The following is a 20,583-nucleotide window of genomic DNA, read 5'->3' as shown; positions in this document are numbered from 1 at the left end:
ATGTCAGTGGCTGCAAACCCCACCTGACATCACCTCCATTCCTCCGTCCTCGTCCCACACGCAGGAAAAGATGTGATGTCGTCATCCCGCGGTGCCCGCCACTCTGTTTGAGTAACAAATCGGTGTTTGGCTTCATGAGGGAGTTTTTCCTCAAACAACAAACTCTGGTGTCATCTCCTAAAGTGGCGATTGGTGGAAGCGTGGCGTAGTGTGTGACTTGACGACGGCGTGGCGGCTTCTGGGAAAGGAATGATGAAGTTAAACTCCATTTTCCCTAGAACTGACTGTCCCTCTGTGGGATCCAACAAGGAGCTCTGTCTCCTCCAGCGCCCAGGATGACTTAATCCCAGCAGGAATGTGCTTCTGGATTCTCTTACAGTTCTCGTAAACACCTACGACTCCACCAATAAACTCTGCTCTCCATTGTTCTGCGGAGAAAGCTCGCAGTCGGGCCGGGGAAATATCCCGGTGGAGATCCAGCGTGAAGCAAAGCAAACAGAAGCCGGCCGGTTCACACCGCGGCTACCTCCGCACTGGTTAGCTTAGCTGTTAGCCATAACAAACAGGCCTCACACTGACTCTGAAGAGGGGGATTAGCGTTAGCAGGGGTGCTAAATAGACTCCATATTGCTTAGACACATGAGACAGCGCAGCCCTCTGCAGCTCTTTGGCGATCAGGAGAGAAACCTGTGCAAATAACCGCCTCGTGTATTTATTTGGTCATCACATTCAACAAACACACAGCACCTCAAAGCACCCCAGATCTCATTCTGAAAATAAAAGACAAAACCCGAGTTTAATTTATGGTTATTAGCTGAGTGTTGATCCAAGGCTCTGCAGTAAATCAGAGCAGGAGTGTGTTATGTGTGTGTTATGTGTGTATTCGCCGTTGCTACCACTGACCAGCTCCAGTCGTGGGCTTATCCTCTGGTTTATTTGGGGAAGTCCCATCCATCTCTCCACCCTGAGAGCTCTGTGGTTCACGCTTGGCAGTATAGAATAATATACTGTTATGTTAGGAGAGACCAGCTCGCATTGGGGAAGTTAGAAAAGCGCTGCCAAAGTCAATGCTGCCCCCTCAAACACTCACACATACAGCTGCTGAACCTCGACGTGCCTCGGCTTCATCTTTCTGCTTTCGTTGAGGTTGAGCCCGAAAGGTCAGATCACATGATAGATCTGTAAGAGGATATGTTTTTCATTTATTGGGGAGGTTATTTTCAAAGGTTGGGAATGACTCGGTCAGAGGGATCAGGGGGGATTTGGAAGCATCTCGTAAGACGTTTCAACATCGAGGAGGCATTTTTCGCTCTTCAGTGTCTCGTTTCGTGGAGCGAGGGCAGTCTAAACATCAGCTGAACTGTGGCCAGGTGAGGAGAGGAGTCTGACACCTCGGAGCGGAGCTGATGACGGAGCGGTCTCCTCCCTCACGTGGCCACAAAGGTGCTTCCCCTCGCCTGAACCTTGACGTCTCGGTTCCCTACAATACCTCCACTCATTTGTGTGTTTGTTGTCCCGGGTCACCATAGCAACCGAGGATCTTGTTGACAGAGTCCTCGCTCTGAGTGGCAGTAATTGACCTTCCTGAAGGTTTGTAACGTCCTCTGCTCACAGAAAACTTCAGGAGGACAAAATGTCACTCAGCGAATATCTGATTCTGTGATGTTGACACTGAAAGAGTTTCTGAGACTAAATTCCTTGGGTTGTAATCGATCAAAAACTAACATAGAAACAACACATTGAAAAGGGAAAATCTCAAAATCACTTGCAATCCTGTATAAATCCAGAAAAGTTTTGAATTCCAAGGCCTTGCATCAGATTTATTACTCATTAATTGTTCCCCATCTTATTTTGTTGAATCGTGGGGATCCAGCTTTAAAACCACCACAAATTGACTAATAAAACTGTAAAATCAAGCTTTACACATTATCAATAAGGCTGACTATTATGCTTACATGAAGCCATTTTTCTAAATTCTCATGTTGTGAAATTTTCTGATTTGTTTTATTATAAATAATGCAAATTATGTTCAGAGCAAAATCAGAAATGCTCCCCAGCTTAATACAAAGGCCTTTTTTAATTCAGGACAGTCTGGATAATTTCAGAGGTGTTTGAAAATTTACTGTGCTCTTCACTAGTCTGTTCAGTCTCACGTTCCTTCATCCTGTCCTAGCTTGTCCATCGTAGTGGACATAGATCTTCCATGGACAGGTTCATGTCGTCTCTTCTTAGCCCACACTTACTCTATTGCCAGCACGTCATCCATGCTCCTTCTGCTCAGCTCATGGGGAACACCGGGTCTAGCACTGGTTAGCATTTACATGCTACCGTCATAGTTGCAAGATAAAATAATTCTTTCTTCATTCCACAAGGAAGCAGAGTGCTTATAAAAGCCTATCCTATACTGTCAACTTTGTAGGCTACCAACCTCCATTAAAAAAGCAAAGAAACAACAACACAGATAATTAAATCTCACTTATAAGCTTTAAAAATAATTTTAGAAACCATTTTCTTAAAATCAAAAGAAGAATGACATGTTTTTTTGATTTACGTTAGCATCATTCCAGCAGACAATTGTACGAGTCCCTCCGACCCGAGTTCCAAGCAAGTCTCAAGTTTTTCTGTTGTGGGTAAGTCGAGTCACAGGTCGTATGCCAGGTTTATATCTTGAAGAGAGAAACATTATCTTCCTAAAGTAAATGTCAAAAAATACCATTAGATTAGTCTGCAAAGGCTTTTATAAGCAGTCTGCTTCCTGGTGGAATGAATTATTTTATTTTGCGATTATAATTGTAGCATGTCAATGCTAACCAGTGCTAGACCAGGTGTTCCCCATGAGCTGAGCAGAAGGAGCATGGATGACGTGCTGGCAGAAGGGTAGGTGTGAGCTAAGAAGAGACGACATGAACCTGTCCATAGAAGATCTATCTCCGCTAAGACGGACAAGCTAGGCCAGGACGAAGGAATGTGAGACTGAACAGACTAATGAAGAGGACCAGTCATTATTCAACACATGATTCTTGATTTTGTGATTCTGTGTGAAATTTTAATATTGTGTACAATATTTGGTGTTGACATGACTAAACAAAATGAAATGAAAATGAAGAAGGATGAATTGAATTTGCCAGACGCAATCACGTCTCTTTCTTTCCCATCTCTTCAACATGGAGGTGGTGCTGTCAGCTTCAAGCTCCAGAACAACATGTATCATCCACTCCCGTCTGTTTCCCCACACCTTCACACACACACTGGGTTTTCCATCCAATTTGTTGCGTCACACCCAATCTTAAAAAAGAGACTTTCGCCATCTTTGTCTTCCATTCCAGCCTCAAACGCTTCACGTTTCTTCCTCCCCCGCCTCCAACAAGGGCAGCCGTCTGTCAGGTGTGAATAGACGCTGTGTTGGTGGAGACGTGAGCATGACCTGTCTTGGATTTAATGCAAATATTCCCCCCTTCGTCGAGGCTCAGTCAGTGAATTGTGCAATAACGGCGATGGCAGACACTGACAGGTCTTTGGCCAGCTCTGGATCCCGGGTCCTCCTGCCGAATCACTCAGTGCTCCATAACTCAGCGCAGATAAAGGAGATAAGTTTGAGATGTGTTCACTTTGATGTAAACACTACCACTGTCATCCAGAAACGTGTAGGAGAGGAGATAAAATTAAGGGCTGCATTTTTCACTTTGAATCAACCGCAAAGCTTTTCACTCCCCTGAGGCCGTCGCTCAAAGACAGAGGGGGATTATGGGATTTGCAGTTCTGGTTGAATTCCAAAACAGGTGTGCAAACTGTGGGTCGAGGTAACCGTAGAGTTTCTATTGCAGCCGTGGCCAGTTCAGACAAGCTCACAACAGAAATGACTCAACCGTCGAACGTGGAGAAAATACCTGGAATGAGCGTCGGAGTTCGATCTATTTTTGGTCTGCGGCTCAGTAACAGTCTGGGTTGTGAAGTTTCTGCTCGTTTTAGAATAAAGGAAGAAGTTAGTAACATCCTGCGCCTGGAACAGATGGACGTGGTGATGAAAAACACACTCCAGGTTGAGAGTTAGAGGCGGAAACTTGGCTCAGGAAGGGAGTAGATGCTCTACCTTTACAGATGTAACTTTAAAGATCTGCTTGATGAATGTTTGGCATGATTTAAGGGGTCGAGTTTACTCTGCTTTTCAGATTTTCCAGAGCTAATTCGCCGCTCTGCCGAGCCACGACCACACAATGCGACGAGTCATTCGAGTAAATCACACCGCGGTTCAATCTGAGAAATTAAATGCACATAAATATGCTCACAGGCTGTAATATGAAGGAGTGTTCCTCAGACATCCTGAGCGCTGATTGTGTAAGGGCAGGGCCGTCACACAGCATGAAAATAACTCTCATAAGTTACCTTTCTTCAGCAGTCCAGATTCTGTTGAGTAACCAAACCCACAGTCACCCCTCCTCCCTGAATCCCCCCAGCTGACAGCTCCCGTCCCCATCCTGTCTGGGCCCACATGGCCTGGCTCAGGATGGGAGACATCTCCGCACAGCCTCCTCCTCCTTTCCCTACTTAAGCACAGCTGTGCCAACGAAGCCCGTGTGTTACGTTTTTCCTGTTGCTCCTGCTGCCAGATCCTGAAAAGGAATGACGGAAAAAAAAGAAAAGAAAGGGTAAAGTGAGAATGGAGAGCAAGAGATTGAGTGTCCATTTCTGGCTGGGGTTTTGCTGTCTGCTCAGTTTTCACGGCCCGTGGTTTTATTAGACTTTCCGCCGGGCAGCGGGCGAGGTGAAACGGCCACCGCTGCCCTGTTTGGGCTCTAAAACTCCTGTTAGTCTCCCCCTGGCTCCCCTCGCCTGCCTCCACCCCCTCCTCCTGGCCGTCCTGCGGTGCCGCTGCCAGTAAAGGAAACACATTAACACCCGGGCCAGTAACAGAGCAGGCTTTGTGCGCAGCCAGGCAGGCCTGTACATCAGGCCCACGCTCTGGTCCACACCGCACCAATTAGAGCGGGCAGGGAGCTGAGCCACTCCAAACAGAGGTGTGAGCTTTACAAGGAGACTACAGGTGTGCTTGGGGGAAATAATGGACTTTATTACTGATTGGGTGTACGGTTTACACTCTGTCCCTCGGTCGGCTTTTTACGAGCCAACTCGCGCTCCGTCGAGTTTTGACAACCTGTGTTTAACCTGCTAACTTCACTTTCCCATCAAGTCAAACCTCTGCTTCGTGTTCGCTGGAGTCAATAAGCTGCACTCCTGTTGGACCGAGCACCGAGTGAACATTTGAAGAGACATGAAACAAAAGTACAAAACAACTTTCACACATAGAAGTTTTTGCACAGATCTGCTCAAGTTGTGCTCATAACACAGGCTGAAATTAGCATTCAGCAGCAAACGGAAACCTCAAATATTTACCACTAATTCTAACCCGTTCCACTGATTATTTCAAGATATTTTCAATTTAATACGTTTTAAAAAAGAACAGAAAGCTGAGGCTATAATATCTCAGTAATAAGCTAATTTTCCATAAGATAATTCTTGTTTTGTCCCACAATAAGGAAATTTACAGTTACAACAAACAAGAAAAAAATTGTTGTCCAAAAATAACAATAAATACAAATTAAATGGAAAAATATGATAAGGGTAACCTAGAAAAAATGTGTTAAGGGCTATTTAACCATAATAAAAATGTAGAGAAGCAATATACAAGTCTAAAATTTGCACAGACTGACCCCACTGCCAGCATATCATCCAAACTCCTTCTGCTCAGCTCATGGGTAACACCGGGTCTAGCACAGGTTAGCACTGACATGCAACAAGCATAATCACAAGATAAAATAATTCTTTCTTCATTCCTTAAGGAAATTTACAGTTACAGCAGCAAAAAAGAAATTGTAAAAGTTACAATAAATGTATTAAATGGACTTATGTGACTAGGGTAACCTAGAAAAAAGTATGTACAGGACGATTTAACCAGAATAAATATGTAAAGAAACAAAAAAAAGTGGGAAATGTGCATAGACTGGTAGCAAATAGCGTAAAGGTCTATCATAAACGACAGCTTAGCCATCATTTTGCTGTCATTCTCAAGACTGAGCTGGTCCTCTTTACCAGTATTTTCAGTCTCATGTTTCTTTGTCCCGTCCTAGCTTGTCCGTCTTAGAGTAGATAGATCTTCCATGGACAGGTTCATGTTGTCTTTTCTTAGCTCACACTTAGTGCCAGCACGTCATCCATGCTTCTTCTCCTCAGCTCATGGGGAACACCTGGCCTAGCACCAGTTAGCATTGACATGCTACAATCATATTCACAAGATAAAATAATTCTTTCTGCATTTCACAAGGAAATTGACAGTAAAAGCAGCAAACAGAGTGTGAGAGTTTGTAGTGCAAAAGTTACAATAAATATATTAAATGGACTTATGTGATTAGGCTAACCTAGAAAAAATATGTAAATGACAATTTAATCAGAATAAATATGTGAAGAAACAAAATAAAGGTCTGAAAAGTGCGCAGACTAATAGCAGATAGTGTGAAGGTAAAAAGTCTTCCGATAAAGGTGACACGTTGTCTATCAGAAATGACAGCTTGGCCTTTGTTTTGCTGTCAGCCTCAGGACTGAGCTGGTCCTCTTCACCAGTCTATCCTTGCTTTTCCGTCTTAGAGTAGATAGATCTTCAATGGACAGGTTCGTGTCGTCTTTTCTTAGCTCACACTTAGTGCCAGCACGACATCCATGCTTCTTCACCTCAGCTCATGGGCAACACCTGGCCTAGCACCAGTTAGCATTGACATGCTACTGGCTGCTCAGAGCTGAACTTGTGTGTACACAATGTGACCATGGTTACATGTAGGATCCCCAGATAAACACAGAAACAAAATGGTGAAAATATCACTACAAACTCAACCAGTTTGGTGTCACTGCCAAACAAATGAGCTTTTAAAGTAATTACGAAAAAGGACAAAAAAGAGCTACGCTAATGCACCTAGCAACATCATTTCTTTCTGATTAGGTTTCCAGCTCTATTAACTTTCCTGTCCTAATAATAACTAGAACGATATTGATAAAGACTTAAATTTATATAACACCTTTCAAAAAACTCAAGCTCGTTTTACAGGGTCAGGTAGAGTGGGGACTAAATGAGATACTCAGACGAATTAACATTTTACCAGCAGCTTCCTTAATTATGAGCCTGTTCAAATAATGAGTATGTGCATATAAAAAACCACAGATATTTAATAAATTGGTCCAGAAGCCAAAAAACAGTGCAACAAATTCAGATCTGCTAGAAAAAGAAAAAGCATTCAGGCTTCCTTAGAGTTTGACGTCAGATTTGAAATCAAACTTTATTAATTTAACTTGCAGAGCAGGCATTTTTTCCCGTGTTGTAATATCAACATTTCTGCAGAACTGTCTGTTTTATTTTCCTGCTTTGTTGCACGTGCACAAAGAAAGACTTGTGTTTAAAGGTTTTGGGATTTGCAGGAAGTCTAACTTTCTTGTAACGTCTCAGAATTCTTTTGAGAATCCGTCTTCAGATGACCTCAGTGATAACACGCTGGGTTTTTCTGTTTCTTGAGTTCCTTCCTGATCTATCAAACAGCTCTCTCTGCCTGATTAATCTTCCTCTAAACTGGCACTGATGTATAAAATCCGCGGAGTTCCCCTTTTTTAAAACAGTCATCGATTAAGTTTCCGTTCATTGACTTATTGCTTAATTGTTTGAGAGCTAAATGAAAATGTGTGTTCATGTGTGTTCGTGTGTGTGTGTGTGCAGAGTTTGGGCAGAGTCTCACACATCTCTCATGAGCTCATGGAGCTGATATGGATGAGAGAAAAGCTGTCAACCGTGGACGTGTCAGTCGCAGATGAATAATAGATTTTTAACTTCAGCTACAGTCAGGAGGAGAGGTGGTACCTGCCAGAACAGATGACCTGCCAGGTTAGAGAACGGCCCCCGAGGGCCAGATGAGAGGATCACGCAAAGCCAGGACAGGTCTGACATCGGAGGGGGTTTCCATCGGCCATTTATCCACGCTCTGTAGACACGTGCTATTTCCTAATAACTGCTGAATAAGGCCGGCTGGTTTGGAGATCAGATTTCACAGATTTTTGTTGGATTCAGAGAAAGTTTTTGGGAGGTCATGTGACCTGCAACCAACACACAACACGCTGTATTTTCTCAAACAAGCGTGTCTGGTCTGTTTCTGCTCAGAGCCACAGACCCGACGCTCGTATGAAATAATTACTACAAATTTGGAGCAGTCGCATGATTGGCTTCATGGGATTTTCCTGCGTCTGAGGGAAGGCTCTGCTCCATGTCAGGGCGGCGGCGATAGAGCGTGGAGACACACGGGCTGGATGAAGCAACATTCATCTCAGACAGGATGAGTTTAAAGCTCCTCTGAGGGGTTCGTGGGAGGCTGTGGGAGACGTCGGGTTAAAAATAACCAACGCTTTGATGAAATCTTCAAACTTTCCTTTGAAATATTTCGACTCATCCGCCACTTTGGCTTGTGAGCACAAGGCAGAGGCCAGATTTAAACCTCTCAAGCTCTAATGAGTTGTTTCAGCGAAGTTGATGGCATTATTAGACGTGACAACCTCGTATTTAGTGTTGATTTCCATCTCTTTAACGCTGTTTGCGTTGGATGTGTTGCATGTTTATTCCCAGCGGTATCTTTCCCACTGCGGGAGGAACAAAGAACCTGACACCAACCTTCAGCGTCCTGCCAAAACACCCAAAACTTCTCTAAGTCTTCTCAGAAACGGTCATTAGGAGCTCATTTGTTCCCCCGCAGATTATAACCACCACGTGTCTCGGCCACGCTGGTCTGGCGAAAGGATCCTGTAGCGAGTCTGGACCGGACTCTGCACCAGAGGAGCCGGGGTGGTCCTGTTCGGTCGTTATTCCTCCGTGGAACCTCCCTGTTGTTGCTTTTTTTGGTGTTGACAGGCCGATGCGCTCAGGTTTGTCTTGGCGTCTGGCCCGTGTTTGACACTGAAACTGTGAATTAGAGAAGAAAATGAGAGAGGAGATTTCTAAAAGGATCTAGCGGCTGAAACGTGAGGTGGTAATGAATCGATTTGACTCTCAGGGTGGCTTTTTGTTTGCAGTTTTTAGAGGAGCTGGAGCAGAAGTGGAGGTTTGGCTGTCAGTGTGTGTGTGTGCAGTCGTACGTGGAAGTTTGGGATGTTTCCATAAAAACGACGAGACTTTCAGGCCTGAGTTTCTTTTTCAGGGAAGCAGAAAATTCCCCAGACCATTGTAGTCTTTGTTTTTTGAAAGAGGCATGAAAATTGGAGAAATTATTCTGCTGCCAGCTCCGTCCACAGATTTCTTTTTCCATATTTTTATAGAATTTTAAATTCAGATGCACAACATCATCCAACTTCTTCACGCCTCCTCAAAGACCTTTTCTTCCTTTAAACCAATGCACTCTCCAAGTTTTTCTCAGTTTCTTTCTCTGCGGTATTAAATATTAAAACCATAACTAATATTTCCTCAGACCTAAGTTTAATACACATCTATTATTGTTAAATGCTATAAAAAAACAGTTGTGTGGCCACTGATTCTCACCTTTTGACGACTTTAGCTTCAGAAAAATCAAGTTTAGACTTGAAAACAAGGAGAACTACAACATAAGCTGTTTCCCAAAGTTCAGGGGCTACAGCTTGCAGAGACCAATTACGTCACAGCGGTGTGTCGGAGTCCGTCCCATTTCAAAAGTTCCTCCAAAATGAGGTTTGCAAATCTGGATCTGGTGAATTTTTAGGGTCTTTGCACACTGAGTCTGATTTTTTCATCCAAAATTGGCGCACGTAACAGAAGAAATTCGGTCACAATACGTCAACAACGTTTATACAAAAAAAGTAAAATAGTAAAAATAATTGGGCTGTGACTCTAATGGGTTTGATAAAATATTTAATTAACTTTAAAACAATGCATTATAAAAATAAACGCATGATTAATTAATTGTCTGCTGGCCATTTTCAGAGCATTTTGAACGATCTTTCAAGACCCAAATAATCTTGTTTCCTCTGACTATGTAAACACCAAAACTACCTAAAAAGAGTGGACTCTCTTCTTCTTCTCTCTTATGTCTCTCTGATTTTGATCAAAAAACAGACAAAACATACTTTTTTTTATTGCGTTCATCTCGGGCGCTCCATCCTTTGATCCTCTCCATGATCTACATCGTCTTTCCTCACGATGGCATCACTCTTTCTCTCTGAACTGCGGCGACACATCCTCAGTTGGAGCGTGAGCTGCCTGAACTTTTCTGACTGGCAGCGCTCGCCATGTCTCTGTCATCTCACATCTTCTCCTCATATCCATGCTGAGCTCTCATCCAAAGAGCACACTGCTCTCACCCACAGTAGTTTATCTTCTTCTTTTTTTAAGTTATTTTTTGGGCTTTTACTCCTTTAAATCGATATTAGAGAGAACAGTGGAGGGGAACAGGGCAAAAGTGGGGAGTAACATGCAGACAAGAAGCCACATGCAAGATCGAACCTGCAACCTTAACCACTAGGCCATCTGTGCTCTTAATGAGCATGATTTTGATTTAAAAGCTCCCCCAGACTCCGCCTCCCTCCGTTGAAAAACATAATTTACTCCTTTAGACGCAGGAAACCGTTGCAAATGAATTGACTTCTATAGACCTTTGCTAGTTGAAAAAAAATGTGGATTTACAAATCTTCTCTTCTTGTTGTTTTCATTTGATTAGTGCACTACAATTTTGTAATGTCCTAGAATTCAGATTCTTTATTTGGGAACCTTAGGCAGATATGAGATTAAATATGATTAATTAGATTAATTAATTACAAATCTTGTAATTAATTGGATTAATTTTTAATCACCTGACAGCATGAAAAAATAGTAACAGTACAAAAACTATTTTTTTTATATAAATGAGAGGTTTTACTTTACTTTTGTTTGAGGGCAGCGCTGCATGACAAGCAGGAAGTTTTCGGACTTCGTGGTCTACTTGGGCTGCCAAGGTCGGGTCCTCTGAAGGCTGCACTCCCAACTATATTTTTGCTCACGACTGACCTTTGAAATCAGCGTTTCTGTCCGTTTGATCAAGCCTGTAGTTTGGTAAATACTTCTACAAGAAGAGAGATGGTGTGTGAAATCTGTGGTCATGTTTTTCAGATTCATGAAATCCAAGATTTAATCGATTTGATTCTCAATGTTTGATTTATCTGCACTACTTTCCACGTCTTAACTGCCAACGTGGCAGAGAGGCTGCTTGAAAGTTTCAGAAGTTTCAGAAAGAACCGTCGCTGAAGTAGGAACTTTCTGGAGGATGAAGCGAAGTTTCAGAGCTCTCCTGAAGTCTCTGCATTTTCTGCAGCTTTGGTTTATAAATCTATAAATCTGGCTTATTTGCTCTCAGTTTGTTTCTTCTTTTCCGTGTTTGTACAGAGTTTGTTGGATGTTCACATTCTGTATGAACTGTAATTGATTTCACAAAATGCCAACGAGGAATTTTTCCCGTCTTTGTTATAGGCGCAAACTTTGTGACGCGTAAGATCAGCCGGTCTGTGGCGAAGATTCACCTCGGCCAACTGGAGAGCTTCAGCCTGGGCAACCTGGACTCCAAGAGGGACTGGGGCCACGCCAAGGACTACGTGGAGGTAAAACACACACACAACCAAAACCTCACACACACACACACACACACAGAGGAGCACAGAGGAACAGACACAAACGGCTGGGACGCTGCTCCAGAGTTGAACAGGGTTCAGATGTGCACACAGCTTTAACAGGGCATGTTTTCCCAGATCATTTGAGGCCGCAATATGCGATCTGCATGAAGCCTCCTATGATTCTCTGCCAAAAGAGAAACAGAGATAGAGGAGCAGAGGAGGGGGCGGGAGGAGAGGGACGGCATGCTGTGAGGCCACAGACTGCACTCTGGTTTCCCACAACTCACCCATGTCCCAGATCCCTCCAGGCCCCCATCGCCGATCCCTGAACGCCCGCAGAAGAAAGAGGGAGATATTAAGGGAACGCCGCGTCCTGGGGACGATGACAGAAATATGGTGTTTGTGTTAACGTAATGGTGCCAGCAGCAAGCAGAGAAAGGAGCGGGGAGATGAAACGAACAGTGGGGTCGCAGCGTCCAGGAGCAGGCGGCGCTCCGTGTTTCTGTATATGTGTGTGTGTGTGTGTGAAGAAGCACACATTCCTAGGAAAAGGTTGGAACACGTGTGTGTGTGTGTGTGTGTGTGTGTGTGTGTGGCTGCTGAGATGAAAGACTCGACGGGTTGCCATGTCTGACAGCAGACCCCTCGCTGCGCACCGTGTTGTTATTAGGAGGTGATGGTGGCGGAGGTGGCGGGGGGCGCTCTTTGAGAAGGGAGCAGGGGTGACAAGGTTACGAAGGGGAACCTGAGTTTGACTGCAGATTGCAGCGTGGGGGCGCTGCGTCAGAACCACCCCGCTCTGACGCAGGCGTGGATGGCGTCAGTGAAGCATCAGTCACCGCCTGATATGGGAAAAGTTTCGATCACTCATAACCGCGGTGAATAATTTCTGCCTCTTGTGGCAGGAAGCTCGACTTTGTAGGATGGAAAAGTGCAAAGTTTTGAATACGTTTCTGCTTCTGGGGTGGCTTTTCTTTCCCAGTCGGCTTTATTTATAGCTGTGGAGTGCGATAAATAAGCAGATATAAAACCCTTCAGAGTATAAAACATTAAAACGCTGCTTTCATATCCAACAAAGACCAGGATGGTGAACACATCAAAGAGATCTCATAAAGTTTAAGAGAAGACGGTTTGATCCTCTGTCATAACTGAGCTGATAGAAAAAAGCAGTGTTGGGAATAATGGCATTAAAACTAATCAAATTATTATTTCAGATGTCATAATGCAATTACCATTACCGACAGTGAAATAAGAGGAGCTGTTAATAAAATCTGGGGAAAAGCGTCAAGTAATAATGAGAACAATCATGTTGACACGTCTTTAACAAAGAGCTGATGCTAAAGTCAACTTTTCAGCAACAAATATCACACAGCTACCTGTGTGTGTCTGTGTAACCTGCGGTCAGAGAGGATCTCCTGCAGCGTCTTTGGATCAAACCAACTCCAGGGAGAGAGCAGTCAAAAGCATCTGCCAAATAAAACTGTAAGGTGTAAAACTGTAAAATAAAAATATAATAAAAATTAAAATAAAAAATAACTAACTAAATAAATAAAAATATAACTAAATAAACTAATAAAAATAAAATAAAAATATAATAAATAAAAATATAATATATAAATTAATTAATACACTGGTAGGAATTAATGTTATGTGTATATAATACAAATGCATTTTTGAGATTTTTTTTTTTTACTTGGTTTTTATTTTACTATCTTTTTTCACTATAATACAATGTGAACATTTCAACTTAACTCAATAAGTTTCTTTTCATTTCTCTTTTTCCCAGCTTTATGTTTTTACAAACCTACATAGGCGAGGTCGATATTGGATAAAAATGAAAGAAAACAATAACAGACGGTAGGTGCAAAGAAAAGTCCACCCCAGAATATAAGTTGAAGGCACAAATCCAAGTGGTAGCACTTATAACGGAAGTACAAGTTCCCATCTTTAAATAAAGGTGACTTTCTGAAGCCGTGGTGAGATTATGATCTACTCTATTTGATAAAAATCCCACACCTTTTGGATCCATGTTATACAAGGGAGGTTCTGCTCCCAATTTCCCGTGTTCTGAAATATCTAGTTATTATTGTCCATATGAATTCCCTCCATGCATTAGAGTGAGAATTTGTTTTCATTCACTTATAATAATATAACGTAGAGTTGGACTTTTTTGAGGTTTGAATGTAAGGCACAAGTAGCCGACTTGTTTTGACTTGTAAAAATATTAAAGATGACAGGACCAGGCTCAGAAATAAAGGGTGAATCTGGAGAAATTACAAGTCAGGAGTGGAGCCAGAGACGGGGTTAAAAAACAGGAGAATCCTTCCTAAATCAGAAGTGTTAGCAGGTCTATCTGACCTGGATTGCTCGGGCAAATTTGATATGTGCAAGTCTGTAGCTATCTGTGAGGTTAAAACCAGCGTTTTCAGGATGGAAGTAAACAGACACCACTCTTTTGCAAAATTGAAGGTTTTCCAAAAAAGAAACGCAAGAATAACTTTCCCTGGTAACTTACTACATTTATGAAGGAATAATACTGTTACCAATTCAAGTACTCTTTTGGAAAAGTAGCAAGTAACTAATTACTTTTTTTAAAGTAATTTTCCCAAGACTGGAAAGAAGTGATGCCGAATGTGGAGCCAGTTTTAGCAGCACAAATACTTCAGACAAAGTCAATAAAAATACTAAACATATGGGGTTCAGATTACTAATATGAGACACAGCGTTACTCCAGGTGGGACTCTTTAAGGAAATATGACTGTCCAAGGTAAGACCATGTTAAACTACCAGAGAAAAAGAGCTGTTTAAACTTCCTGATTCTCTGTCGAGTAATATTCTAAACACAATCCCATCAAACCAAACAGCTTCCAATCAATGACGCGCTCTTTGAAAGTCACATTCTCAAACGTCTTAGTAACAAGTGATCAAAACATCCCCTCAAAAACTGTCCGTGCTAAAGAGTCCTTTAAACCAAATCTGAAATCTGTTGATGCTCCTGCCCCCGAAAGTCCTGTAATCCACAAAAGAAAGGAAAAAACAGCCTGAAATAAAAATGATTAATCACAAAAATCACTGGTATTTTCTGGTCTTTACTTTGTAGCATCATGACAGTCCACAGCTTTAGCTCCTTTTCTCAGTGTCTACTTTTCCTCCACACACCTCTTCCCCACACAACATCCCCCCTTTTATAACCTTTTGTTCACGCTAATATTGTTTTGTTGCTTTTACTACAAATTTTGAATACAGGGATGCAGAACAGTACAAACAACAACAAGAATTAACGTAATATTGGTTATTTTGTTCCCCTTTTTGTTTACTTTTAAGCGTCACTTTTTAGCGTGGTGACCCTGTCACAGGTTCAGAATTGAGGATAAAAATCAAAAGAAATACCTGCCAGAGAGTTTAAAGAAAATAGGAGTTTGCTTGTGTGAAAAAACTCCAAATGAACTATATTTCTTTGAAGAGACTTTGAAGAAGCAAAAATTGAGAAATACAGCAGAAAAGTGTCATTACAGCAGCTAAGATGTTCTTTTATTGGGTTAAAGAGTTGCTCCAGTTGAGGTTTGTGCATCTGGCTGATGTGGTTCGTCTGGACTGAGAGGTTGAGGCTCCAGAAGCTCCAAAAACTTGGTGGAAAACAAGACAAAGATTTTATATTTTAACCTTCAGAGTGAGATTTTGTCCTGCTTTCTTCAATGAAAATACTCAAGTTGTTGTTTCAAACTCAAATGAAAACTCAAAGCTCTAAGATCTCGACTGTAGAGTTCAGTTTTCTTCCCAGTCCTGTCCTCATTCTTCGCTCACGCAGACCTGTGTATCTGGACTTGTGTGTATGTGTGTGTGTGTGTGTGTGCGCTGTCCGAAGCACCCTGCCTTGAGACGCTCCAGGTTTCCTGTGGGAACGCTCCACATTCCACTTCTGGTGAATCAGGCACCTCCTCGCCGCGTGTCTCCAGTTTCGGAAAAGGCCGATTTCGGGGAAGCCAAACAGGAGCCGAGGCTCAGCTGAGGGGTGGAGGGGGGGAACAGACGCGTGTTTGTTGGACGTTTGTACATTATGCATAAACGAAGCATCTCCTGCAGAACGTCCGCCGCGCCCTGCAGAGCATCAAAGGCCACGGCTGTCACCACGCCGTCTCAGCAGCCTGCGTTGCCATGGCGAAGCCAAACAACTGGCAACCTGTAAACAGAACCATGTGTGTCTGCTTCAGGCTGACAACTGCTTTTCCTCCCTCCATGTCTCCCGCTCCTCACCCCACCCAGGACAGGGAAATTGCTGGTAATTGGCTGTGGATGGATTGCGGGTGGCAGGAGGGGCGTGCTGTGTGTCTGCTCTAACGACGTCTGAAGGCGTGCGGCTGGCTGGGCATCGTCTCAGACGGGGATCGGGTGTCACACAGACCTGTAGCTGCCTTGTTGCTCTCAGTGGAGTCCTTCATGATGATTGTGGTGTAAGAACAAGTTCATATAAAATCAGGTTAAATCATTTAAACCCTCCTGATCTCATTTTCCTGTAAGAGGAGTTTGACTTTGGGTTTTTTCAGCGACGTGACGTGTTTGAGAAAATGTGACGCCCTCTCCTCTGAGCGTGGTTTCAACCCGATCAATCAGGAGAGGCTCAGTCTGATAGAGATGTTTGAATCTGCTTCCTCACTCCAGCTGTTTCAGGCCCCTCTCCTCCTCCTCCTCCTCCTCCTCCTCCTCCTCCTCCTCCTCCTCTTCTGGCTGCAGAGAGCCATTTCCTGAGCACAGAGGAGCTCCAACAGGGAGGGAGCAGGACAAAAAGGTGCTTTTGGCCTTTTCACTTTCTGTCTTTTTGTCCGTTTCCTCCCCACCTCTTTCATCCTTTACGTCCCCCCAGCCTCTTAACCTTTCATGCCCCGAAAAAGCTGCGTCACCAGACGAGCGCTCCACCAAAGCGACGCTCCCTCCTGTCCGGCTCTTGTTTGGCGAGCAGCTACCACCCAGATTCCTGTTATTTCTCTCTGACAGCTCGTAAGCGGCTCTTATTTTCCCCCTGAGCGGGGCTGGCGTTGCAGAAACTGTTGCCAGATGAGACGCGGCTGACCCGCTGACACACAGTCCACAGCCTCCTCCTCGTTTCTCTTGTCTTGTTCGCGTATTTACTTTCAGAGTATAATTACCTGTGAGGCTGGTAGTTTCCTCACACTCTTCAGGTGTGTGTGTGTGTGTGTGTGTGTGTGTGTGTGTGGAGCTGTCTGGTTCCTGACATTGTGTTGAAGCAGCGAGGTGACAGGACAGCCCTGATGGTGTCATTTTTCACCTCCTTTATTTTTCCTATCCTTTTTTTTTTAACCGCTGCAGCTGCCTCTCTGTGCCATAATGGTTACAGATGAGGCTAATTAGCCAATCACAGCGCAGATCAGGGCCAATCACACATGATTGATGAGAGCGCCGGACCATTCATCACATGTTTTTGGCGTGGAAGGTGACAGAGAGGGCAGGGCAGGAGCAGAGTACAGTAAGCGGGACGACTCATGTCCACAGGTTGAACTTTCTCAGATGGATTTGTAGCTGAAAAAAGCCTCAGGTTTTTTTTTTATTGAAGCAGGTTCACAATTTACAGTACCACTAAAATGTAGTCAACATTTTTCTTTCTCCAGAAACATCTACAAACAGCACAACCATACAGCTTCAACTTATAAAGAACATTCCCAAAACAACAAACAGATCTCCAAGTTTAAAAAAAACATCAAGTTAAGAGTGAAAAGCTAAAAAAAAACAATAATAATAAGTATAGGCGTGAATAAACTGAAATGTATTGAAATTTAGATTCAAAAGTTAATAAATAAAATAGAATGAAATAAAATAAAAATTACATAAAAATATTATAATTATAATGAATAAATAAATAAATAAATATAATTAAAAAATAGTATCGCACTTAATGGCAGCACTTGCAGCCAGATAATTTGTACCACTCTGTCACATCAACCAGGTTTTTCCTTCTGTCTAAATTTTTGCTTGTGTTGTATGTCCCAATGGACAAAAGCATCTGCTAAATAAAGCTGTAAAGTTTAAAACTGCAAAATAAAAATAAAATAAAAAAATACAATAAATAACTAACTAAATAAATAAAATGAAAATATTACTAAATTAAGTTTACAAAAAAAAAAAAAAAATATCCATAAATAAATAAAATATAATAAATAAAATAAAAATATTACTAAATTAATTTATAAAAAATAGAACAAAAATATAACAATAAATAAAAGTATAATAAAAACATAAAGTAAATAAAATCAATAAATAAAATAAAATGATTATATAACAACTAAATGAATGAATAAATACAAATATAATAAAAATATAAATAAGAATATAATACATAAATAAATTAATACACTGGTAGGAATGATCATTGTAATGTGTATATAATACAAATGCATAAGAAAAAAAAATCCTGTAAAGAAGAGTGAATTACACACACACTGCCCAATTTAAGATAATGAAAGAAACATCATTAGTTGTTTGCATCCAGGCCATCACATCAAGAGATGAAGACACTGTCCTTGTAGAGGGGTATCTCCGCTTCTTTCTCTAAGGCTCAGGATCTTTGCATCCAACTTGAAGACTCTGAGCAGACACCTAGTCCTGGTCTAGATTGGATTGGGAGAATTGGGTACCTTGATTTGGGGTCACGAAAGGATACCTGACAAAAGTGTGACATCTTCAGAAAGTCTTGTCCTGACGTTATGGTGTTGGTGTTCATGCCTAGAGGGCGCTCTCCTCTTGTCCTGGATGGTGGAGGTACCTCAGTGTGCCACCATCTTCACAGCAGAGATGCAGGAAGCTGATAAATACCTCTCCTTGCTCTATAAGCTTCTCCATAAACACAGCTGGAGTGCTAAAGGGCTAAACTGGGAGCTAATAATCTGGTGGAGGCAGAGTTAGATTTCATCACCAGGACCTCCTGACTGAGACTCCTCCATCCCCTAAAACACACTCACACACACACACACACACCGGGGCTAATCGTAATGTCGTCTCCTGAGATTTGTGTGTGTGGTGTGTTAGCCAGCGCGTTGTGGACCGTGTGTAGATCATTCAGTGAGAGGGACGGTGACAGAAGCTACCGTCATGTTGGCTGTCATCCCACACAAGCAGCGAGAGTAAACGACAGCAGCTGTGCATGCGTGTGTGTGTATGTGTGTGTGTGTGTGTGTGTGTGTGTGTGTGTGTGTGTGTGTATGAGCAGGTTTAAGCAGTTTGAGTTGCAGGTGAAATCTGACCCCGAGTTTCAGCAGCAGCTCAGTTAACTGGGGTTTGTTCCCCCTGAGCTCTGAGCAATAAAACCTCACTGAACGCCAGGCTAACTCATACATCAAGACACACTCACTCACACACACACACACACACACACACACACAATTTAGGCTTATTTTACAACTAACATCCTACAGACGTGACACATCCTTCTCAAACTTTTGTTTGAAACTAAAAAAGTTGGGGATTAATAAAAATACGGATCCTTATCATCTGACTTTATGTAGCAACACTCCATACTTTTATTTTCGAGGAGATGATTATGAAGAGACTTTAAAGTCATGCTCAGTAGCTGTCTTTTTTTGCTCCAAGAAGACTCTGACTTTTATCTCTATTTCTGTTGTTAAAATGTTGATTCTGTGTCATATCTCCCAGTGAATGGGTTTGGGAAGCCTCGTTCACACATGTCCTTCTGAAAATTTACAAAAGTTTTCTGCCCCAAAAAAGTTTCCAAAAGTAGTTTCTTTATAAATGTTCCCTCCAGCATGAAGTCTGAAGGATAAGGAGGTGATGGGGGAGATGACGATAGGTTCCATAAGACAGGACATGATATTTAAAAACGCTACAAAATTGCTACATACAGACAGCCAGATGTGCAGACATCTACAGTCCTCAACTTTGAAAAATGATTCTACATTTTCAGACCCAGATGTTTTTACTCATCAGTGTAATCGACAGATTACGACCAGACTTCTTTGACTGCACTCTTTGTGGTGATGTTCTCACAGGGCTGGCAGGAAAAACTCAGGTTGTAGCCTGCGTTCACACAAACAGCTCACCCATAGTTTTTAGGAAGTTTTAGGAGTTGTGTGCATGTGTGAATAGAACTTGATTCAGTTTAGAGAGACTTGGCTTTGGCTTTTAAACCAGACCATTAAAACTTTCTGCAAGCACTGAACTTTGGATGTGGACATTTTTCACAAGAAGAGGCTGAAAGACACATCACTTATCAAATTACTTGCATTTACACCTCACTGATATGTGTTTCAGTGTTTAGCTAGTGACAAAAAAGTTCGTTTTTGTTGTTGTTGTTGTTTTTTTGTTTTAAACATAATTTTATAACAGACTGATTTATTTTGTTTTATTTGATAAAATCAACTTGTTTTTGGTAGAGGTGTGAAAATGTATTGCAATGCTTTGACCCAATACTTTAATATCATCATTTCAACTCTTAATCGCAATATTTTTGTTACAATAAAAATTCATATTTTAGGTGAGTTGGAAGTACAATACATCTTCCGTACCTCCACTGCAGTAGGTGGCGCTGCAGAGCGACTCCACTGTATGTTGCCCATAAGCTGTAAAATAAATAAAATCTCAAAGTAAATTCAAAATATTATATTCCTAAACTTGATGATGTTGGTTTTGATGCCATAAACATCACTGTTTTCTCTCTATTCTTAGGTCAGTTAAGTTAAAATCACTTTAAGTTTAATTTTTACTGTGTAGTAGACTGATTACATAATAATTATAGTCACTTTTGCGCAATATTTGATTTTTTTATAAGTAACATTGGTTACACCAAGTGATATTTATCAGTTTCACCAACTGACCACGTCTTTCAACCACTAATTTCTTTGCAACATTAGATTAATGACACAGTAGTTTAAAGGCAAACTTGATGCATCTTTTCAAGTTAAGTGTCTATATGAAACACTAGAACAG

General features: G+C 42.0%; 1 protein-coding gene across 1 annotated transcript in view; it reads left to right on the top strand.

Annotated features, from left to right (window-relative positions):
• gmds (GDP-mannose 4,6-dehydratase) overlaps positions 1 to 20,583 on the top strand; it is a 248,588-nt gene that overhangs the window by 89,584 nt on the left and 138,421 nt on the right. Inside the window, exon 7 of the mRNA XM_074668218.1 lies at positions 11,492 to 11,619. Coding sequence (XP_074524319.1) covers positions 11,492 to 11,619 — 128 coding nt within the window. The remainder of the gene's footprint in view (positions 1 to 11,491; positions 11,620 to 20,583) is intronic.

This window comes from Halichoeres trimaculatus, unplaced genomic scaffold, assembly GCF_033239565.1.
Source record: "Halichoeres trimaculatus isolate MK-OKI-2021-1 unplaced genomic scaffold, fHalTri1.1 fHalTri1_scaffold_4, whole genome shotgun sequence".
Taxonomy (NCBI): Eukaryota; Metazoa; Chordata; class Actinopteri; order Labriformes; family Labridae; genus Halichoeres; species Halichoeres trimaculatus.
Note: the sequence above shows the minus strand (reverse complement) of the source record. Positions and strands in the feature narration are given on the sequence as shown.